This window comes from Maylandia zebra, linkage group LG6 (assembly GCF_041146795.1).
Source record: "Maylandia zebra isolate NMK-2024a linkage group LG6, Mzebra_GT3a, whole genome shotgun sequence".
Taxonomy (NCBI): Eukaryota; Metazoa; Chordata; class Actinopteri; order Cichliformes; family Cichlidae; genus Maylandia; species Maylandia zebra.
In genome coordinates, this window is record NC_135172.1 from 10718047 (window position 1) to 10741364 (window position 23318).

Here is a 23318-nt window from a genome sequence, read left to right on the forward strand (position 1 = left end):
AGGAGCTTGGGTGTGAGTCTGCCGCACAGGTGTAGGTGCTTGAAAAGTAACAATGTTGGAACTGTGTGCTGGAATGACAGACAATAGAAGAACACACACATGCAGGCACACCTTCAGAGTACTCTCTAAGGAGACCCAAACTACTTATGCACCACTCGGCATATCTCACACTGTGAACATGACATTTGCTTCAGCCATGTTCATGAAGCCCATTCTCACTATGCCTTGGGTTGAACTGCATTTTTGCCTTAGTTATTGCTAAGGAGGAAGGTGAAATGCACTGGCTGACGGTCGTAAAGTGACTGCCTCGTTCAGTTAAAAAGTCTGGTCTGAACATGGACTGTTAGTCAATGGCCCCTCCATTTTTACTTACAGCTATTCACAGAGGCAGAAAGATGAGAGAGCAAAGCAAAGTGCCTGCTATGTTCGTATGAATCGCTATTTTTGAACACTTTGTTTGCATTTCTGAATCAGAATTAAATGTCTAAACAAACACAGCATTTTAAAATTGCTTTGTGTAAAATATGTGACACTGTGATTGCACTATCCCTGTACTTTGTTATACAGTACTTCTTACCGCCAATTTGTCTTGAGGACTCAAATTTAAGTGCACAAAAAGTAAAAAATGAACCCATGTTAATGGCACTTGTTTAAAAAGCATAAAGTGATGGTTTTCCAAAGCTACTGCTATGAGTAATGGCTCCAGAGATTCAGGTGCTTAGCTGTTTGTTCATTTGTGCACTCCCCGCAAAGGTATTAACAACTGATTAGTGTAATGGGAAATTTTAAGACTGTGTGAAGCTGACCTGACTCAGTGAAAGGCTCCATGTTTTGTCATTCTGTCTTCATGCACTCAGAAAATATTTATGCTCAAAATGCTGATTTTAATTTAATTACATGTCAACTTTCTGTGTCTTTGTTTTTTTAAGTCCATGAAAAAAGTTTAATGGAATCTGGCCAAAAGAAATGTACTTGATTGGTATGTATTCAATTTATTATGAGCATATCTTCCTAATAATTTGAATAAATAAACAGATTTTATTTATTTCAGTTGAATTAAAGTATTGTTTTGTGTTATGAGGGCAAAGAATAATCTTTCAGGTATACCACACGCTCATGCATCAGTTATCTTTCGCACACAGCGTTCTGACCGTATTGTGTGATCGTGGCAGTGATGTGTAAATATTGGAGGTGCTTTGTAAAAAAGCACATGGACCTGCTGGTAATTTGAACCAATGCAAAGTCAAATTAAAGTCGCAGAGAAAACCTGATTTATTTCAGATTTCCACAACATTTGCTCTCAGCTACGAGAGAGGATAATACAGGATGTGATTAAGCCGAGCATAACCATTATAATATAATGTATATATAAAACATCTAAAACTGTTTCTAGAACTAGGGTTGTGGTTTCTATTGGTTAAGAGTGTTGCTAATACGTCGTGTCTGCAGGGTCCTCGAAATTCCAACAAAAAACAGAAGGAAAGAAAAAAAAAGAAACACGTGCGCGTGTGTGCGCGCGTGGGTATTGTAGGTGGAGGCTGTTCTTACAAACCCCCTCAGCTCTCAGAGCTCTGAGACAGTCTCCGCTGTTCACGGCTCCGAGTGAGTCTGTTCTCAGCTGAAGTGCAGACCGGTGAAACACAGTGAGCGGATAGTTGTAAGTATTTTTTTCCCTTCGTCATGTCTTTAGTCTCTGTTTAGAGTGTGCAGGACAGCCTTTTTAATCCACACTGCCGCTAACACAAGCCTGTGAAAATGAAGCGTCGTTAAGTTTGTCTTACTTAGTAACATAAACTTGATGGCTCGTCCAAACAAAAGCAGCCATTGCCGTCAGCTGGATACATTTTTATTTGCAGAATTCACCTGTGATAGCGGACAGCACACAGCCATAAACTCGTGCTTACATGTAAATACATCAGGTGAAGCTGGCTGGTGTCGTGTTTAGGTTCACTTTAGCAGTCTGTGCTTTGTGTGTTGCTCGTGTCTTTCTGTTTTGTCCTAGTTGTTGCTGTGTATTGGTGGGATTTATTTTAATCTCTAATACTCTTTATTAATGTGAGATATATTTCGCGCCGTGTCTCTGGAGGTGCAGCAAGCCAAAAACATTATCAGTCACGGTGCTCATCTGTCTGCTGCTGATACAGAACTCCTGGAATTACTGTAAAAATGAGGATTTTTGTGTATGTGGCTTTTAAAAACGATACAGGTGGAAGTGGAGGCCTTGATTTGCTCTAAAGGGTCACACATACAAAAAGGGGACTGGAATAGAAATTGAACTCAAACTAAAAACAAAAAATGCAGAATTAAGAGGAATAGGAGTCACGAGAGAAGAGATGAGGAGAAACCAAGTGAGATGAAGAAGGGTGACATGCAGTGTAGGAGATAGAAGAAGAGATGAGGGGAAAACAACAACAGGGTAGAGAGGAAATAAAAGAAAGAGGAAAGAAGAGGAAGGAATATGAAATCTGCTCCACTATCACTGATAAGGTTTAGAACACTGTTATTGAAGCCCCGCTGCTTGAATTAATGGACTGCTGTGAAACAGGTAAAAAAAATAATTAACCTCTACGTGACCTTTTGTTTTCTCTTTCTTTCACTGTCCGAGGAAACAGAGCTTTTAATTTAATTGGTCACCACTCTTTAGCTTTTAAAGCTTTTCATTCTCGTCTGTTCACCTGTGGTACGTTTTTTTTTCATAAACTGCATGTGTCCTGCACGCTGTGTAGGAAGAGGATAAAAGTGTTGCTGATATTGGTTTTAGCAGAACTGTGGCAATGCATGTAAGCATTAATGCACCCCCCACAAATTCCTGTATACCTTCCCAAAAATCTACCCTCCACAAGCAGTGTGACACTGTGGGTGCTGCAGAGTCTCCTGTGTTTTTTAACTTCAGTCACTGCCTTAGGGCCAAATGACTCATGTGTGCACACGAACACCTCCCTGCGTGTTTATCTATCCATAGATAAGTCCATCCATATGTGTCGTTCGGAAAAACTGAAATACAACCAAAACCATTCTGTGACCATGTTTGCATTTGCAGATCTTTGATCCACATGACATGCTTGTAAGATTATTGATCACACTCTGTGCAATCTGTGAGCACTTGTCAGCTTTGTAATAAAAAGTGTGGAGGCGGGCAGCGGTGTGGAGGTGACTGGATCCAGTCCAAATCTGTTAATTAAACCGCAACAGAGGAAGTAGATTCCCTGAGGGAGTAGGACTAATGGATAGCCAATTAGCTGATGGTGTATCTCTGCTCAATCTATGCTCTCCTGCTTCGAGTGAAATTGCTTTAAAAAAAAAAAAAGAACATTACTGTGTATTACATGTAAGTGTACACACATCATAAACCCACTATTTTCCCCAAAGAAATATCACAAATGAATATTTATAGTCCAAATATTTGCCTTGCTGAAAGCATATGTGTTTTTGTGAAAATACAAGCTTAGGATCTTTGTACTTTGGGCTAAAGTAACTCACAAATGTTTACTGGTCTATCTTGCAAAGATGGGGCTATTTTTAGTAACTGTAGATATTGAATAGGCTAAATTTAGTAAACAAAAAGTACAATATTTCACACTGATAATATTATCACTATTTAAATGTTACCTAAAGTCAAACACTCTACATAAAATTTGGACCCAATCACAACAAGAGCACATACTCTTTTGTGGACTACTGCTTTGAAGCTTCAAGTTTGGCATTTTGGCTGTCACCATTGTTTTTCTTTGGAAGTAAACAATGGCCATATTTGGATGAGAGGCTGTAGTGCTAGCAGCTAGTTAGCAGCTAATGTGGTTTATCTTGATTAGCAACTTGCATACATAGACTGAAGCATATTCATACAGTATTACAATTTAAGTCACAGACCTTTTTGTGACAGAAGACATATAATTTGCCAGATAAACTCGTTAAAATGGTCCAAAAGAGCACAAACATGTTCAGTGATTTTTAACTAGCTGAGGCTTTACCTAGCATTTGCTAGCAGCTTTAGCGACCCTAACCCTGGAGACTGCTGCCAACCTAGAATGTACTGACTTTGGTAAGCTTTTTTTAAATGTTGTGTCATTAGCATTATTGTTGTATTTTATAGGCATATAATGCAAATTCACAGATGCAAGAGTGTGTTTCAAGCTCCAGTCTCTAAATGTTTTGTCTACACGAAGTGTACATATACTTAGGTGTGTTCATGTCCAAGCTCAAAGCGTCGCAGCAAGGAATTCAAGTGATGATTTTGTGCAGCATCATCGTCGTGTGATGATCAGTTGTATCCACAATTATAACTAACATTATAAACCATATGAAATAAATGGACAGATGCACATAAATGTATATAGTTTATGCTGCAATTCCTTGGCACCTTCTTAATGACAGCGTGATAAGTAAGGCTTTGAAATCTATTTTGTGCAGTGAGTGATGGTTACTCTTCCCCATTACCCTTTATGAGATACCCTCTGCAGCCTGGTGGCCACACCACCAACAGTCTTTGCTTTTTCCTGTCCTATTTTTTATATGCTAGGAATAAGGGTGGCAAAAAAAAGAAAAGACCAGACTGACATTAAAAGAAACAATAGAAATGCCCTAAAATGCACTTAGTGAATGTAACAATAATGAGCGGCCCTTTGGGCAATCAGCAGGCATTCACTTCCCCAACGAAACAGTTGCCAGACAGGCGTCTGTGTTAATGGGTACCTTGTGGCCTCTAGATTGCATCAGGAGGTTGTTTGTTCCAAGCTGTGGATTGAACAATTACGAGGTATTACGCAGGCGTCAACAGAGTTTTCAGTGAGGAGGAAACATGTATTTACCACCAGTATCAACCATGTAATCATCACCAGGCCTCTTATAAAGAGAGTCACCATTAATGTTTGTATAAATGCTTTCCAAAAATTCAACTATTGAAATTTATTCAAGGACATCTCTTTTCTGTCTCATATGCTCTCTTTTGTCTTTAAGAGAGGTTAATCACACCAGAAATACGAGAGGTTAAAGCCAAATTGATGGTTGTACAACACGTAATGGTGATAGGAAAAAAACAAAAACATTAAAAAAAAAACATGGAAACTGATGTTAAAAGTGTTTATTAAAGCATCGTGCACCAAACCGCTGTCAGCATGAATGTGGATTTTTGAAAGTTTTCAGCTTGTCCCTTTGAAAGACACAACAGCTGAAGCTCACAGCAGGTGCAAGCTATTTTCATTAGCAGAAACCATAACAATAGTATCCAGGGTTATTATGTGCCAAGCAATTGTCGCTTCACCAGCTAATCTCTCAGAACAATACTGCTAGTGTCGCTTTGCAGTTATGAGCAAGCATCATTATGGAAATAACTGAATTTGGGATTCAGTGATGTTGTGGATGAACAGCTGGAATGATCGATATGGGAGTAGAGAAGTGTGTTGTCCTGCAGTGTCAGCCAGCCGTGGCATCCAGTTATGAGTACACACACCTTCAGTGAATTCCATCGAGGGACAATAACTGCTGAGGTGGTGCATGACTCAGTATAATAGTCTTTCCTCTGGAAAAGGCTCTGAAAATCTCAAGATGACATCTTGGCTTCCGCTAATTCAAAGGCTAACTGTAAAGCCTATGCTGAAATACACTGAGGCTTCAGTGAAAGTGGATTTTATTTTCTACTGATTCATGAGGAACAAAGTGACATGCATTTGTTGGTAATCACAAACTGAGTTTGCAGCATTGAGTTTAGTCAGAGTTGAATTAGAGCAGTGAGAAAGTCTCTGACGTGAAAGCCTAAAGGTGTTCAAGCCAGCACAGGAAAACATAGGACTGATGAGATTAAGAAAAAACACATTGAACTGTAATGTCGTTAAAGTGTGTAGTGAACAAGTGGATAGAAAGGACTGCTGCTTAGACCACCGACAGTTTGAAAGCGTTGCATAATTTTGGTAGGTTATGAACTGCTGCTGTTGCCTCACATTATACTGTACAAATGGACTGATTCTTATATAGCTTTCGCTTTTCTACTCTCCCGGAATACTCAAAGCGCTCTATACAACATGCCACAATCACCCAATCTCACAAGCACTGTCTCTAAACTGAGTGCTTTCTATCGACATTCACACACATTCATGCTCCGATGGATGCATCGAGAGCAACCTGGGGTTAGTATCTTGCCCAAGGATACATGAGCCAGGGATCGAACCACCAACCAGGCCTCTCATTGTACTGCCTCAGCAAATAGGTACAATTTCACCAGTTCATTTGTAAACCCTGTGCTGTCTCACTTAAACAGAGTTTTTTTCTAGACTTTTTTCAGTTTTTTAAATATATTTACATTCAATTTATTAATTAAAAAAAAAAAAACTGCAAATCAAGGTTTTAAATTAAATTTTTTATTCTTTTTCATTGTGTCACTTTGTAAAATTAATATATATTATATTTTTTATTCAGTCTCATATGTGGCATATGGCATTCACTTATTATTAATAGTTAAATTACTGTAAATGACAACCAGTAAGTTACCATTAAAGTTTAATGATCAGGCAAAATACATATTTCAGTTACACATGAGATTTTTTTCTATATTTATTTTTTTCAGCACAGCTTCAACGTCATTTAAGTTTTTTCCTGCTTGCACAGAATGATAAGGTTACGAAACCACAGAAGATTACCGTTTCACGCTCTCGATCCAGTCTTGAGTCTTTTCCAAATGTGTTTGATATTCAAATTTGTATGCTTGGCATTTGCTCTTCCCTGCTGCAGCCACAAAATGAGGTAAAAAGTGGGGAAAGTGAACCAGAACACTGAATTAGTAAGCCATATGACTGGATAACCTTGTTTGCCAGAATGATAGAGTAATCCTTGAGATGTGAAATAATAAAAAAGTAAGTACCTTCCTATTTTTAACAAACTTTCTAGCTTCTGTTTCTCCGGATGTCTGCATTAGGAGAGAACAGACTATGCAAAATTTGCCAAAGCAGCAGCTCAATCATATTTTGTGTTGAACCTATTATTTTAAGATTTGCTTTGAAAACTATACATATTCCATTCTATGCCACAAATGGCACATAAATATAGATATGTATAGCAAACAAGTGAACATTTAGAATTGTAATCATCACTTCAGCTAGCATCAGACTTTAAATAACAACCAGTTAACATAAATTTACCCTGAGATCTCTAAGACTATATTATCTTCACTCTGCAGATGCACAGAGGGCAGGTTTTGTGTACACACATGCACAAATGCATTTGTCACACACCTGGCCTCTCACACACAATACTCTTTGTATTTGAATGTAAATGCAAGGACTCTTCAATCAGCAGTCATTCAGACTCTCACTTATCTCGTCAATTTGCTCCATGCAGGGACCTTTAAGCCTTGTCTTGACCTTATGTTACCATAGCAACACCTCCTGGGAGGGTTTTCACAGAGCTGCTCGTGCAATGGCAGACAAGAGAAGTGATGCACTTCAGGAAGAAAAATTGTCAGTCTGCTCTTATTGTGTTTATCAGAGATTAGGGTGGGAGGCAATAGCAAAGGCAAAATGAGGAGAGTGTAGGGGAGTGTGTGTGTGATTAGGTTAGCCTTGCTGACTGTTCACATCTCAGTGGGACATTCAGTGACTATCTAATGTATGGTGTGAGTAAAAAAAACAAAAGATACCTGCAACCACTCCTGTTTGTGTTATGGAACCATTAAACTTCTTATTTCCCCTTTTATATATTAATTAACAGATATTCGCGTTATGACAGTGATGTGAAGCCTGTGATATGTTAGAAAATCATTTGTCTTCACTAACCATGGATGTGAATTGCATTACTATAGTTTTTATATGTTCAATTCCATTTTATTATTATAGTGCCAATTCACAGCCACAGTTGCCTCAAGGTGCTTTCTATCACAAGATAAAGATCCTACAAAATCATAGAGAAAAACCCAGCAATTCACTGTGAGCAACCACATGGCAACAGAGGGGAGGAAGAACTCATTTTAATAAGAGGCAACATGTGGCAGAACCAGGCTCAGGAAGGGGCAGCCTTGTGCTGTGACTGGCTGCTGAATGAGAGGAAAGAGAAGGAGGAAAAGGGAGCATAGAGAGACAAGGACAGAACTTAAAGGTAATTGTGGATTTTTTTAAGCTTAATAAATGATGCACATACTAGCCACAAGGTTGGATTACAAAGAGAATGCACTCCAAATAGTCACAATGTGTAACCACAGAAAGGTTTTGGTTTCCTACTATTTGTTCATTATCTATCCAAAACAGTTTTTTTAATAAATGTTGGAACCATAAAAACCAGAACGATAATTTTTTTTATATTTTTTTATTTATGGAGACAGGATTTAAGAGTGAACACTGGCTCTTGTGCCTCAGCTGATTTCTAATATTTTGCTGAATCACTTTTACTGCATTACAACATTCTTTTCTTTTGTGTACTCCTGATACGCTTTATTGAAAAGGACTTATTGAGACTTTATACGTCACTCAAGTTCGCTGACTGGAAAAAAAAATCAATGACTGAGGCCAGAGAAATAATTGGTGCCTCGATTTAATCTGTTGAACCATTTTAGCTCCGTGTCTTTGTACAGTGTGACACCTGAACGTTGTACAACTCCATATTCACAATCACAGCACTGTTTGTGATACGAAGCCTGTCAAAGGTTAGTCAAGAAGACTGTCTCACGTTTATACCACCCATTCATGTTCCCTCTCACACAGCACCTAGTTTATAAAGGCGACTGACTGATGATGTTCCTCTCTGTGTTTATCATAGTTTCTGTCTCTTATCCAATTTTTTGCACTGTGGTCATTTAAAAAAATGTCTAAGCCTCTGCTGCTCTCTGTGGTCATTTCCTTGTCAGATTGATGGAAAACTCTTCCACCCCATTCATCCTCACTTTTAATCAGGACCTCTGTCCTCAGGTCCATCCATTAATCTCACCATTTGTCATGCTCCACATCACATCCATCCAGATCTCCAGCATCATCCTTCACCCCTGCGCTGCCATCACCACCGTCTAGACTCCCTCCAGAGGATTTTTCCAGTACAGCTCAATATATCACTACTCCCTTATATGATGATGTCACAATAGGATCTCTTCACTAAAGACTCCTTACACAATGTGCACACATTATAAAAAAATCCATCTTAGCCTTCTTTCATTTGAATAATTTCTGATTTAAACATGAGGTTTTAAAAGCCTAAATAACCCCAAGTATAAGTGTAATTCGATATTAGGTACAAGTTAATATTTCTATATTTATCGACTTCTTGTCTTTACCCTGTTGCTTCATAAAAGCAGTAGCAGCATTAAGCAGTTGAGATCCACGGCATATACCATCCTCTGGCATTCACATTTAGTAATTGAGGTCATGACCTATGGATGGCTCTTAGGTTTGGTCTAAAAACTGTACATAAGGATTGACATTCACCATGATTTGATCACGTGTTTGACCAGTGAACACTGTGGTCTTATTCTCCACTGGTGGTACTGGTGCCCTTTAGGTTGTAATGAATGAAATGTAATTAAAGCAAAGCAAAAAAAATCTCCAAACACTGAAAGAGAATTCAGTCATGCTTCAAAGTGTGTACATTTCCTGTGTGCTGCCAATATTTGTACTTATTTTAATCTAAAGTAACTGTCTCTGGGGGATTCTTTAGTGGTGTATATAATTCACCTTACCTTCCCCGCTCTTCCGCTCATCTTCACATCTGCATTAATGTACTTTACTCAGTTGAGGTCGCAGAAGATATGCCTCTGCTATTTTTCCCCCATAGGTCAGTGCATTTTGTTCCACCAATTATTAACCATCGCTGTGAGGGATGAGGGTGTGCCTGTGTGTGGAACAGTGGTGATTAAGAAGCTGGGATGGCTTCATAAACAAGTCTCGTACTAATAAAACTAAATACCTTATGTCTGTGTTCTGGTGCTCGCTTGCTTTGTTGTGACGGAAGGAAGGTTGTTATGTTTATTAATAGCTTAGTATTCATCAAGCCACTGGGCAGATATGGCCAAACTTTTGAAACTTTTAGGTGTTGTCCAACATCAGCAGCAGTCAACGTTATGTGTACATAGAAAAGTGTGTCTTTGTCAATACATGTTGTTGCCTGTTCATTCTCTCTTACTGCTGTGTATGCCATTGTTTTCTATGTTTTATCTTTCTTTGCTACATATCTTTTAGAGACACAGTTTTATATTTTATTAAACTGGCTCACTCATTCTCTTGCCAATAGTCAGATGAAAAATGTAATAGTGCTTGCACGTCTATTTTTGACAGAAGCCTGTTAAAACATTTAAATACCCCTAAAGCTCACATTAGCTAGTTATATAGTATTGTTGTCTAGATGCAAAAAAATGTCACTTGTGAGTTTTACAGAGAAGACATAAACACTAAACATGCAGCAAAAGTCTCCTGCCCACTTGAAACCAAGAACAATACAGCACTTGAGTGCCGGCTGTCTCCAGGCAACCTCAAGGTAACAAGACTTCCCAAGTTGCTGTCTATCCAATAAAAATTCAAAGTCCATACTAGCAAAGAACAATCTAAGACGTGATGGGAAATCTGTTACCTTTACACAGTCAGCCTAGATGTTTCCTCTAAAACTCTAAAACACAATTATAATGCAGTTTAGTTGAAGTTTCATGGACCTGGATTAACGTTACATTAATGATAATCCAGGTGCTAAATAACACCGAGCACCTTTCTTACTCCTAAGGGTTTTACATAAATTCTATACTTATTATTATGTACTATATTTATATTTTAAAGTTAAGCAACAAGTTTGCTGCAGTGTGTATAATTGCATGCAAACTGTGTGCTGTGTCTATTCCACCATGTAAAGCAGGGTTCCCCAATCCCAGTCCACGGGGGCCGGTGTCCCTGCAGGTTTTAGATCTCACCCTGGGTCAACACACCTGAATCACATGATTAGTTCATTACCAGGCCTCTGGAGAACTTCAAGACATGTTAAGAAGGTAATTTATCCATTTAAATCAGCTGTGATGGATCAAGGACACATCTAAAACCTGCAGGGACACCGGCCCTCGTGGACTGGGATTGGGGACCCCTGATGTAAAGGATGCTACAAAGGATGAAGCATTTTCTCCAACAACAGATCTGCTCGAACAGAAACTGAAAACAGAACTCAGAAAAGGTCCCAGAAGAAACTTTATAGCTTTACAGACACATTTCAGTGGACGAACAACCAACACGGCTGATTTGTTGGAAGAGTTGATTAACTGGACATCTCCGAAATGTTAGAATACACCTTTAATGCATTAATTGCTTTATATTTCATGTCCACATGAAGTGTGCTAAATTAATTAACTTTGCTTTCTGTAGGGCTGCTGATCTTCTACTGATGTGAGCTTACCAACAACTGTTGCCTGATAGTCGTTAACGCCTCGATGGAGCTCGTCCAGTTTGCTTTGCTGCCTCAGGAAGTCCCTACAGCTACCTGGAGCAACACCTCTGCCCCCTCCTACTCTCATTTCCTGCTCCTTTCTACTCCCTCCGAACCGCTTCACAGCTTCAACCAAGATGACACTTCGTTTCTCCTTAACAGCTCCTGTCAAAATTGCACCAAAAGTAAACCAGGATCCCTCCCTGGCTTGGCTGGAATCTTCATCCCACTCATTTATGGCATCGTTTGTGTCGTTGGCTTGGTGGGAAACACTCTGGTCATCCATGTTGTCGTCAACTACACAAAACACGAGTCAGTCACAAACATCTACATCCTCAATCTAGCCATTGCAGATGAGCTTTTCATGCTGGGCCTACCCTTCTTGGCGGTACAGAACGCTTTGCTCTCGTGGCCTTTCGGCTCTCTGATGTGCCGAGTGGTTATGACAGTGGATGCCATCAACCAGTTTACCAGCATCTTTTGTCTAACTGTGATGTCAGTGGACCGATACCTGGCTGTGGTGCATCCCATCCGCTCTTCTTGGTGGCGGCGCCCCCACGTGGCTAAGGCTATCAGTGGCACCGTTTGGGCGGGGTCCTTTGTGGTGGTGCTGCCGGTAGTGGTGTTCGCGGATGTGCTGAAGGATGATGGGAACTGCAGCATCGTGTGGCCTGAACCAGCAGAAGTGTGGAAGACATCGTTTATTGTCTACACGTGCACTGTTGGATTCTTCTGCCCCCTGCTGGTCATCTGCTTGTGCTACCTGCTGATCGTCATCAAGGTATGACTTTTAGAGTAACACTGAAATAATTTGAGTTTTTAAGATAAAGGAGGAAGTATGAGGCTGCAAACTGTTTTAAGAGTATTGTGGCTTCAGTCAACTAATGTTGATGTACTTGATTGACATTTTATGATTGACATTTAACTGTTCATCCACTGTCTAAAAAAAGCCATTTCCTTTAAGGCCACTCTTACACCCTCAGGAAAGGGCTAGGGGATGAGGGGATTAACAATGATAAGCTCAGGGGACAGATAACGAGTCAACTATACTGTTATATCACTCCAACAAAGGATGTCAACAGACTAGAATCTGCTGAAAAGACAAGAAATGGGTAATCAAAGAAAAACTTCACTCTCACATAGGGCACTGGCTGCTCACTACTAGCTCAAACACAGCGCTAAACTCATCGTCAAATACGTCAAAGCACATCACTACACAAGCCTCTGCAGGCTGGGAAACAAACACCTAAGGTCACCACAGTACTGACACTGGCGTACACCGAGGAGCTCTTCACAAGCTTGTATCCAGCTATACACTGGCTCCTCAGGAGAAATGGGCGGCAGCTGAACCTGTGGGAGCCTGCTAGGGTTATAACAGCCACCCTCACTTTAAGCCAGCTTTCTTCTGTTCATTATAAACAGGTTGAAAGAGCAGGCGGTGGCTGTGTTCACAGCCAGAGCTGTGAGCATGAGATGACCATATTAACGATGTCCCCACATATTACACAGATAAACAAGCAGTAAACACTGTCCTAAACCTCACTGTGCACAGCGATTACTTGCACATGCATTGGCCACAAGGTTTACAAATTTGGGCCATGTTTAACATGAGTATCTAATTTTAACAGTATACACCAATGAGGCTTAATATTATGATCACTGATAGGTGAAGTGAATAACACTGATTATTTCTTTATCGGGGCACCTGTTAGTGGGTGGGATGTATTACGGAGCAACTGAACATTTTGTAGTCAAAGTTTATGAGTTAGAAGCAGAAAAATCGGCGAGCACAGGGATTTGAGTGAGTCTGTGTTACGTTCCCCTGGGGGGGGGTCTAGGCGGTGAGGGGGAAGTAACAAAAGTGACCGGGTCAGAAAAAGGAGTCAAGGAGGCGAAACAGTTTAAATAAAACAGTTTTATTGAAGTAAGTCAACTAAAAGAGACGGACAAGCCGTTATCACCATAAAACACCAACAAAACACAAACAAAACTCAGGCGTTGGTCAAATAAAGCAAAAAGTCAAAAGGAAAGCGCAGCTCACTAGCTGGACAACACACTACACAGCTCACTAGCTGGACAACACACTACACAGCTCACTAGCTGGAAACTACCGCAAACACTCAGCTCACTAGCTGTACCCACACAAAATGGCACTCTGGCCCAGAGCTCACCCTGCTCTGGGCTTAAATACCCTTAATTGCTGATGGGAGTCAGCTGTACAGGAGGGAAAGGTGGCACCTCAGGCAGAAGAGGTGGTGGGACACGCCCACACAGGCACCTTCAGGAGGAGGCCCTGCTAGGGCCTGCTTAATAACATTAATATTGTGATGGCTGGATCATCTCCAAAACTGCAGCTCTTGTGGGGGGTTCCCGGCTTGCAGTAGTATCTATCAAAAGTGGTCCAAGGAAGGCGCAGTGGTGAACCAGCAACAGGGTCATGTGCAGCGCATGAGGCAGCATAGCTGCAGACCAGTCAGGGTGCCCGTGCTGACCTCTGTCCATTCATGAAAGCACCGAAAATGGGCACATGAGCATCAGAACTGAACCATGGAGCAACAGAAATACATGGCCTCTAAAGCTGTGCCGTCTTTCAGCAAAGCAAACATGTTTCAGGACTGGTTTGAGGAGTACAACAACATGTTTAAGGTTGAGAAGCTCCGAGGCCCCACCTCGCAACTTCCAGAACTTAAAGGATCTGTTGCTAGAATCTTGTTGCAGATACAGCATACCTTCAGGGCTCCAGTGGAGTCCATGCTTCAGGGCTGTTTTGGTATCAAAAGGGGGACCTGTGGCCTGTGGTCATAATGTTATCCCCGATCTGTATCTGCATGAGTGTGTGTATACACTGTTACTGTAACTTGTTTATATGTAAACAAGGTTATAACTTTTCATCTTCCACTTTCACAGTTGCTAATCTTTTTGCAGTCATGATTAACATTGCTCATGTTGACTCATTGTGAATCATGTTGCTGCATCTGTGGGAAACATAAATGAACTTTGGGAACATAATGGCTCCTTCCACACTAAAACTCTGTCTCGGTTATTTTTGTTTAAAAAAAAGAACCTCACTCCTCTCCACAGTGACGTCCCCCTAAACTTACATTACTCAGAAAATCTGCCAACATGTGCGTAGATGCTGAAGCCCAACGTAAATGGACTACACTCTGTTAATATCACTAATGGCACAGGAGGATGAGTGTACTTAAGTAGTATTTGCACAGACCTAATGGAAAAGCAGAGTGTGCCATGGTTAGCAGGTGTTTCTACATTTTGGGAGAAAAACAGCAATCAGACAGCGTGAATGTTGTTCTTCCAGCAATCTGAACTCTTAACTCTATAAATATGTTTAAACAACAAACAGAATCATGTATATGGGGCGATCGTGTCTCAAGAGTTGGGAGTTCGCCATAAGGTTTTCGGTTTGAGCCCCGGCTTGGACAGTCTCAGTCGTTGTGTCTTTGGGCAAGACACTTCACCCATTGCCTACTGGTCAGAGGGCCTGGTGGCGCCAGTGTCCGGCAGCCTCGCCTCTGTCAGTGCACCCCAGGGTGGCTGTGGCTTGCCATCAACAGTGTGTGTGAATGGGTGGATGACTGAATGTGTAAAGCGCTTTGGGGTCCTTAGGGACTAGTAAAGCACTATACAAATACAGGCCATTTACCATTTATCCTCTCTAACCACCAGCAGGATCTCAGATAGTGTTGTCTGTTTGTCATAGTTGTGTACTGTTTGACAGTTTACGTTATTTCAGTGACTTTTCTATTTCAGGAAATCCATCCATCTATTCATCCATCCATTCCTCCATCCATCCATCCATCTTTTTAACTACTGGGTCATTAAGGAGGCTGAAGCCTATCCCAGCTGTCATTAGGCAAAGGGCGGGGTAGACCTCGGACAGGCCATAAAACAGGATTAATCTGGTACACTAGTCTCTTTCTTTCTGTAAAAAAAACATCTGTGTCTGCAAACATTTGTGTTATCAGTTTCATTTGAGCCTGCATACATTTTGGACAGACTTTCTCATTAACCTGTTTTTAAATTGAGGGTATTTGCTTTCCTCTCCTTTAAAGGTAAGAAGTGTTGGAAAACGGGCACAGGCCACATCCTCCAGACGCAAGAAGTCAGAGCGTAAAATCACCCGGATGGTAGTTGTTGTTGTGGCGGTGTTCATCTTCTGCTGGCTGCCGTTCTATGTTCTCAACATTCTCAACCTCCTTGTGGTCCTGCCTGGAGACTTCAGGGGCCTCTACTTCTTTGTTGTTGTTCTTTCATATGCCAACAGCTGCGCCAACCCCATACTCTACGGATTTCTGTCTGACAACTTCAAGAGGGGCTTCAGGAAGGCGCTGTGCCGCACGTCGCGCAGAGTGAACAGCAACGACAGAACCGGCATCGAGGCCCAGAGGCCCACGGAGGAGTGGGGCGGCATTGTTCTCCGACAGCAAATAAGTGAGGGAATCACTCACGTGCATGGGAAAGAAAGTAGTAGAAATGAAGAAGAGGAGGAAATAGGTGGGATAGAAGGTGCTATACAGATGAGAGAAATCTGTAAGACATCACAGAATGGGAATCAGAACGGAGTGAAAGAGGACTCAAGGACACAGGTCACACAGAGGGGTACACGTGACCAGGGTGCAAGCTTTAATCCTGCTGAGGGAGTGTCCTCTTTGGCCAGTAAGAGAAGTAGGTCACCTGAAGAATTCCTGGACCAAAACTCTGTGCTTGATATCAGCTACCTGTAACAGAAATTTGCCCATTTTCAGTGGATTTGGGTACCTGCTGTATTACAGCGTCTTTGAAGTTGGTTTTAATGCCAGTTTATGGTAACAGTCTGGCATCATTAATGCAAGTGTTTTGCCACAAAATAAAAGGGTAACAACTTAATCTAACCATGAGAAACTATAGCGGCAGGCACAATGAAACCTGAAGGACACAACAAACACACAAAGATGCCTGAATGACCACTGTTTGTAAGTATCGCTGTTATTTTGAACCAGACTGTTACTTCTGAAACTTCTTGTGCTGAAATGGCTAATGCACTAAATGAATCATGCCCCAGTGGGAAACCACATGACTAATGACCCACTGTGGAATGAAAAAATGTCAGCTGTTTACTTTTATTGCGTTGGCTTTTGAGAGCAGCCCACAAAGATAATTAGCACTGTTTTCAGAAAACACGCGTCTCAGTCAGGCTTGTGTGCATCATTTTCACCTGAATTAGTGTACATGTGTGGAGATCAACCAATTACTTTTCTTTTTTAAGGTTAACTAAAACCATGCTTTAGGTCGCAGCTTAAGAACAAGTGTAATAATAAATGTACTTGCTAGTGACCTAAATAGACTGTTGTTAAAAATCTCTACATTAATTGTGATTTTTATTCAACTTTGAATGTTTAATGAGTTTAATAAGTCGAAGTGCAATTTTTGTTAATTTTGTAAAGCTATATATTTAGAGTGCTCAAAAATAAAGGAACACTTTGAAAGCACATCAGATCTCAGCTGATAAGGACTGGGTAACGTGTTAGAGATAAAGAATACCATATCAATTGATGGAAATTATCAGCCTACAGAGGACTGAATTCAAAGGCTCTGCCAAGCATAGGACCAGTCAAGAGTATTAATTCTGTCAGGAAACTGCCTGCATACTCTCACTGCAAGAGGAACCCAGGTCCTACTGCAGCAGCGTGGGGGCTGACAGTGGGTCCAAGGATTTCATCCTGATACCTAAAGGCAGTCAGGGTGCTGTTGCTTAGTCTGTAGAGGTCTGTGCATCCCTCCATGGTTATGTCTCCCCACACCCACTGTGCCATCATGAAGGAGCTGGACTGCATCTCTGTTAGGTCCTGGTATCACCTCATGCTACCAGTAGTGACACTGACACTTTCCAGGTGCAAAACCAGTGAAAAACAGTCCGCAAAGACAAGATTCCTGTTTTTGTGCCTGCCTCATTGTTACCCCTCTAGTGCACCTGTTGTTAATTTTATTAACACCAAAGCAGCTGAAACTGATGAACAACCCCCTCTGTTGCTTAACTAACCAGATCAATAGCCCACAAGTTTAAAACCTTATTTTGTACTTTAATCAAAGTGTTCCTTTAACTTTAGCATAATGAGCAGCATAGTTTTCAGCATTACACAGTGTTAGTCAGTGTAAAGAAACTGAGTCACATTGAAAAATTAGGACGTTTTGTCATTTATTGTGATCTTGGTGTTTTACGTCTTGTTTAAGTCTTTTTTCCACTATCAAAACTTTGTATTATCAGTGATGTTTTTAATGCTATGGTGAAGTATTAAAGCCAAGTAGTGACAGTAGGCTAAATAAATGTTTACTGTAACCAACTAGAATGTTTAAAAAAAGAAAGAAAAGGTATTGTATGAAAAAAAAGTCATGTAACCTACTTCACAACATATGGACATGTATATAGTATGTGCCTAACATATGTATGTAGCATGTATGTAAGTGTCACGCCGTCATAACGTGCTCACCAAAAAAATGCTTAAAACCAATGAAAAACCGTTGGCTTTATTTCACAATGCAAAATTAATTAAAGACATAACAGATGTAACAGATGTCTGTTCACATTAAACATTTCAGGGTTCACCGAGACAAAGTTAAATTCTGCACCAGTTTAACTTTGAAAAAGGACAAAACATTGCTGCCCTCTAGAGGTCCACATACTAGAGGGAAGGCAGTTATTTACAAGCCTCAGCTCATTGCTAGGAGAAAGAAGCATTGCAAATATTTCAGAACATGTTTTTAATCCCAACATTTAATGCAGTTTGTAATAATAATTACAAATCTGGACAGGTTTTTTTTGTAACGGGGGTGTGTTTGAAAAGAATGAACTTTTGTATTATATAATTTTTTTTTACATCCATCAATTATCCCAAAATTCTTCCACTAATCTAACTGTCCACCTTTACTCAGGAACAATGTCTCCAATCCACTTAAGGTAAGGCGGGTTACCCTGGTCAATAGGCAGGCTGATGACCTCAGCCACCTCATAGGGATGGTTAGAGCTGTGGAGGACAATCCATTATGAGTCAAATAAACAGAGAAAAGCCAGTACTTAAAACTGCGACTGCATGAATCATGACATAATGGAGCAAATGATGAACGCAATGTTCTAGTGCAATCTGTTTTATGTGTTGAATATTAAAACAAACTTACCGGACATATTCAGCAAGAGCGGGTACCTTGGAACTTCTTGTTTTGATCATCTAGATTTGGAAAGACACTGTGTCAAACAGGACTTCAGACATACTACCTTTCCATTTAATCAACTTCATGAAGGAGAAAGCTCATGCTGAACAGTTTAAAATATAGTTTGCCATGTTCTAAGAGACCATGACCTAATATGTCACAGTAAGCAGACAAATAATGGGATCTATCCTGAAACTTGCCTTTATATTAAATACTGAAATGTTGCCCACAGCTGAGAATGGTTATCAGTGCTGTTCCCTCTAACAGTGACTACAGAAAGTAGGACTGAGTCTATCTACTAACAGCTCATATTGACAGTCATTTAGTCACAACCTAAGCTTAAAAACTATAGCTCTTCTATAGAATAATCTTATTTCCAGGTTCAATTTTCTGTCCTCAAGTTACTCTAGAAGTGTCTCGCACTACTTTTTTGAACCATTGCCCTCCTTCACGTCCCATTCTGCAGCAGGTTTACTTCAAGGACCTCTGTTTATTTAGTAGCTTTCATTCTCCCCCCGATTGTGATACATTTCCCATCCCTGTTTGCTGTGAAGTATTCCCGGAGCATGATGCTACCACCACCATGCTACATCGCAGGGATGATACCGTAGCCAATAATCAGTGCTTTGTGTTCACCGGTAACAGAATTTGGACTTAAATGCAAAAAATATTAGAGTTTGTCTTTTTTGGTTTTGCTCTTACAAATCATTTGGTTGAAGTTTAGATAATAGCATTTACTTATATTGTTTTCCATTGAACTACTCAACCAAAAAAAACAACAACTAACTGTTGGAGCTCAGTTGAGCCACCTTTCAAAAGGTTTCACAATTCTCTCCTGAGGTCTTCTGAAACTCTGTTGGAGGGACAGAGTCTTGAGCGCCCCTGTAACCAAGTACCAACATGATTTTGTGACTGATTTCACTCTTGGAAGAGTCTCTGTGGTTTTTAACGTCTTCCATCTCACAATTACTGATGCTGCTTGCTGTGGGGAGCACTCAAGACTTTAGAAATCGGACAACAACTTGGGGCATCACATCAAAGGGTCTAAATACTTCTGTAAATTAGGAATTTTTTCTTTTAAATATTTCACTAATAAATTAAACTATATCAATAATAGGATCTGAAATAATAACAGTCTTGCATTACATTTTGCCCCCAAGACATACAAATGGATTTTAGCTGCATCTAAGCAATATATACCCAGAAAGCACTCACCAGAAGCACCTCATTGTCCTCCTCAATCTTCCCCTGCCATTCATATCTGAAGGAACAGCACACAATTATTTTTGGTTATTAAGTACTAGCTTCAGAGTCAGGAAGACTTCTGCTAGTTAGAACAGTGTAAATATAGTCTATAATTTACAAAAAACAACACTGGCAAAGAAAGCTCAGTGCAACATGATACTAAAGAATAGCTAATGTGAAACATACATAGATTTGATCGCTGGAACAATGTTGACACAAGCTGCTAGCTTCTTTTCCACAATACCCCTGTGAGAAAGAATAAAAGAATGAAATGAGCACAGATGAAAAACATCTCATGGTCCTTGTATCCAGCTAATGAAGACAGAGAGTTTTTACTTGAACGTGCACATTTGTGCAAGGATCCATCCTGCCTTGTATCAATGGTTCAGACTAGTGGTGGTCTAATAGTGTGGGGGATATACTCTGGAGCACTTAGCTTCAAAAAGAAATGGTTTAAACATCACAGCCTGCCTGAATATTGCAGCTGACCATTTCAGACCCTTCATGACACCTGATGGCAACAAACTGCATCACAAACCTCAAATCATCTCAAGATGGTTTTACTGAACAGGTGACGGTGAGTTCAATGTACACAAGAGGCCTCCACATTCACAAGCTATCGATCCAGTAGAACACCTTTGGAAAGTGGTGGACCAGGAAATTTGCATGAATGTTCTGCAGCAACCATCTCGTCAACACAGGCCAAAAACTCTGAAGAATGTTTCCAGCAGCTTGTTCAATTATTGCCAAAAAAACAGGTCCAACCGAGTAGTTGTAAGGTGTACCTAACAAAGTGTCTAGTGTGCATATATTATAAACAGAACTGTTATTGTGCCATTTGAATCACCTGGCTAAATCTCTAGCAACTGTGTCATTAGGACAGGTGACAAAGGCAGCAGAGTGTGTGCCTGATGTGTACGTCTCAGATGCCATGGAGAAGGCCCTCAGTCCCACGGTCCTCAGCAGCTGGAACATAAACAGGCTCAGGAGCACTGTCTGACAAGAGAAATGAATAAACGTTAGAGCAAAGCATGTTTTTTTTTTTCATTTTACCTAACTTGATGAGCCAAGTGTTAGAGGAAATCGCACACTCACCAAAAGCAAAGCTTTTAAGGATCCACCCTGTAGTGTCTCTGCTGTGGGAAAACCAATGCGCATTGCCTGAGCAGGTGAGACACACGAAGCTTAGGCTTTTCCCCCCTTTGTTGTAATGTGTCTAAACAGAGTTACATAAGGGTTAGTACTTGAAGCAGCTTGTCACACCATGCAAACACCATGAAAGTCTCTGTTAACTTCCCCACTTTTGCATTCAACACGCTCCACTCAACAAAGCAGACCATAATTTAAGAGAACGGGCTGTAGAAATGCTGCAGCCGGGTTGCATGCTTAGGGTTTGAACTTGCAGGTGAGTTGTGTTTAGCATTGCACTGCTAGTAACCACAGTTAGCTGTTAGCTGCTGGGCGTCGGCAGAAGCTCGTGAGTGTGTGAAAGAGCAACACGGCACGGCAGACTCACTAAAACGCTCTGATAAGTTGTTCAGCTGGATTGCAAAGTGTTGCTATAATGTAAATTCCTTGCAACTTACCTTCTAACCGCAGTCTGTCACTGCCCAACCCCTACAGGAAACCTCCTGTAAACCTTCCTGTCCCTACCTTTCAAAATAAAAGCCCCTGACATGCATGTTGCGTGACAGCGGACTAGACGGAATTGGAATTCAAATTCACATTTCTGCATTTATTTATTTTTTTCTGAATTTCGGGAAAATAAATAAATAATAATTTCTAATTAGTTACTTTTCTATAATTTCTACTATCTTATAAGTTTAATTTCATCATTTACACACACATTGGTTTTATCTAACACTCACACACAAGCATTTACCCCAGTGAATGCACTGGAAGAAACCTTCTCATAGGTAGGCCACGTGCTCAGCCAAATGAGCCACAACAGCCCCTACGTCTGACAGAAAACACACTTAACAACAACTAAAACAAATCTTGTAGCTTATAATATTCCCCATATATATTAAATATATTGTATTTAATAGTTGTACCTGACCTTGAATATGTATGTATTATATCCACATGACTGTTGCATGGCAAGCAGTTTAACTGTCAGATGATGGCTGTTCAGGTTTTGTTCCATGAAATAATAGTGTTTATTGATGATTTGACTGCTCACAGAAGTAGCTTTATGAACAGGGCTATACTCTGCTCAGATTCATGTAGATGCTGTTTCACAGTTCAAATGGATAATGACCCAAAGAATACTGCAAAAGCAATAGAAGAGTTTTTTAAGGCAAAGAAACTGAGTATTCTTCAGTGTCAAAACTGATCAGGAAGGCTAGCTCTGTGGTCGGCATGAAGCTGGACACTCTGGTGACAGTGGCAAAGAAAAGGACATTAAAGAAACTGATGGACATTATGAACAATGCTGGGCATCCTCTGCACACGGCCATAAACAATCAGAAGAGTCTGTTCAGTGACAGGTTGCTTCTCCCCAAGACAAGAACTAACAGACTTAAAAACTCCTTTGTCCCACACGCCATCAAACTGTTTAACTCCTCTCTGGAGGGGAGAGGGAGGGGAAACAGGAGGACAAAGGAGGGGGGAACAACTAAGCTGTAGTGCCTCTTCACCTCACTGTACAATACCTTGTGCAATACTTTTTGTAAATAGTCAACAGTGCAATAGACTCAATACTTGAAATGTGCAATTCACTTGTATTTTTATTTTTTATTCCTATTTATTCTATTTATCCCCTTTGTATATTTTATTTATATTTGTCTCTGTATTTATATATGTGTGTGTGTGTGTGTGTGTATATATATATATATATATAACAATTCTGTAACTGTAACTTCGGTCGTTGCTGTGCTTTTTGGAAGTCGAATTTCCCAGAGGAACCCACCCGAGGGATTAATAAAGTTCTATCTTATCTCTTATCTTATCTTAAGTCAGTCACTTGGTCTCAACCCAACAGAGTTACAGTCACTGAATGGTAAATGGTAAATGGCCTGTATTTGTATAGCGCTTTTCTAGTCCCTAAGGACCCCAAAGCGCTTTACACAACCTGTCATCCACCCATTCACACACACATTCACACACTGAAGACAGAAGAGAAGCAGAGAGACCCTCAAATATGTCAAGGCCTGGCAGAGCATCACAAGGTAGGAAACACAGCATGTGATGATGTTTGATTGATTGATTTTTATTTAAGTATATATAAAAAACAATCACATTTAAAATTATGTTCGTTTGGCCAGTTGCATCTGAACCTCTGAAAACCTGGTTTCAAAAAGCAGATGTAATTCCTAAACTCTTAAAGCAATACTTTTGTTCGACCCTTGAATTAATGCTGAACATCTGCAATCTGCAATTGATTGTTTCATTTAAAATCCACTGTGGTGATGTGTAGATTCAACACTGCAAAAATTGTGTATTTGTCAAAAATCCTCATAGAGCTAAATTTACACTAAGCTCATTTTATAGTTCCATGG

The 23318-nt window shown here is 40.4% G+C and overlaps 2 protein-coding genes across 5 annotated transcripts; one reads left to right on the forward strand and one right to left on the reverse strand.

Moving 5' to 3' along the window:
* The first annotated feature begins 1577 nt into the window (after positions 1-1577).
* On the forward strand, positions 1578-17708 carry LOC112432588 (somatostatin receptor 3). 2 transcript variants are annotated; one of them, XM_076884637.1, is made up of 3 exons: positions 1578-1657; positions 11310-12151; positions 15441-17708. In XM_076884637.1, the coding sequence occupies exons 2-3, from the start codon at positions 11375-11377 to the stop codon at positions 16110-16112; spliced, it is 1449 nt and encodes a 482-aa protein (XP_076740752.1). In that variant the 5' UTR covers positions 1578-1657; positions 11310-11374; the 3' UTR covers positions 16113-17708. The 2 variants fall into 2 exon arrangements, with proteins under 2 accessions (XP_076740752.1, XP_076740753.1); XM_076884638.1 differs by lacking the exon at positions 1578-1657 and adding an exon at positions 3922-4042.
* Positions 17709-17876: 168 nt separating this feature from the next.
* Positions 17877-21499, reverse strand: LOC101483083 (protein CutA homolog). 3 transcript variants are annotated; one of them, XM_004574677.4, is made up of 7 exons: positions 21405-21499; positions 20914-21034; positions 20666-20814; positions 20005-20064; positions 19789-19834; positions 18541-18590; positions 17877-18389 (listed from the first exon to the last, which is right to left on the reverse strand). In XM_004574677.4, exons 2-7 carry the CDS (start codon positions 20974-20976, stop codon positions 18290-18292), a joined length of 468 nt encoding a protein of 155 aa, XP_004574734.3. In that variant the 5' UTR covers positions 20977-21034; positions 21405-21499; the 3' UTR covers positions 17877-18289. The 3 variants fall into 3 exon arrangements, with proteins under 3 accessions (XP_004574734.3, XP_004574735.3, XP_004574736.1); XM_004574678.3 differs by having other exon boundaries at positions 20914-20979; positions 21405-21472; XM_004574679.4 differs by lacking the exon at positions 20914-21034 and having other exon boundaries at positions 21405-21467.
* Between the last annotated feature and the right edge of the window lie 1819 nt (positions 21500-23318).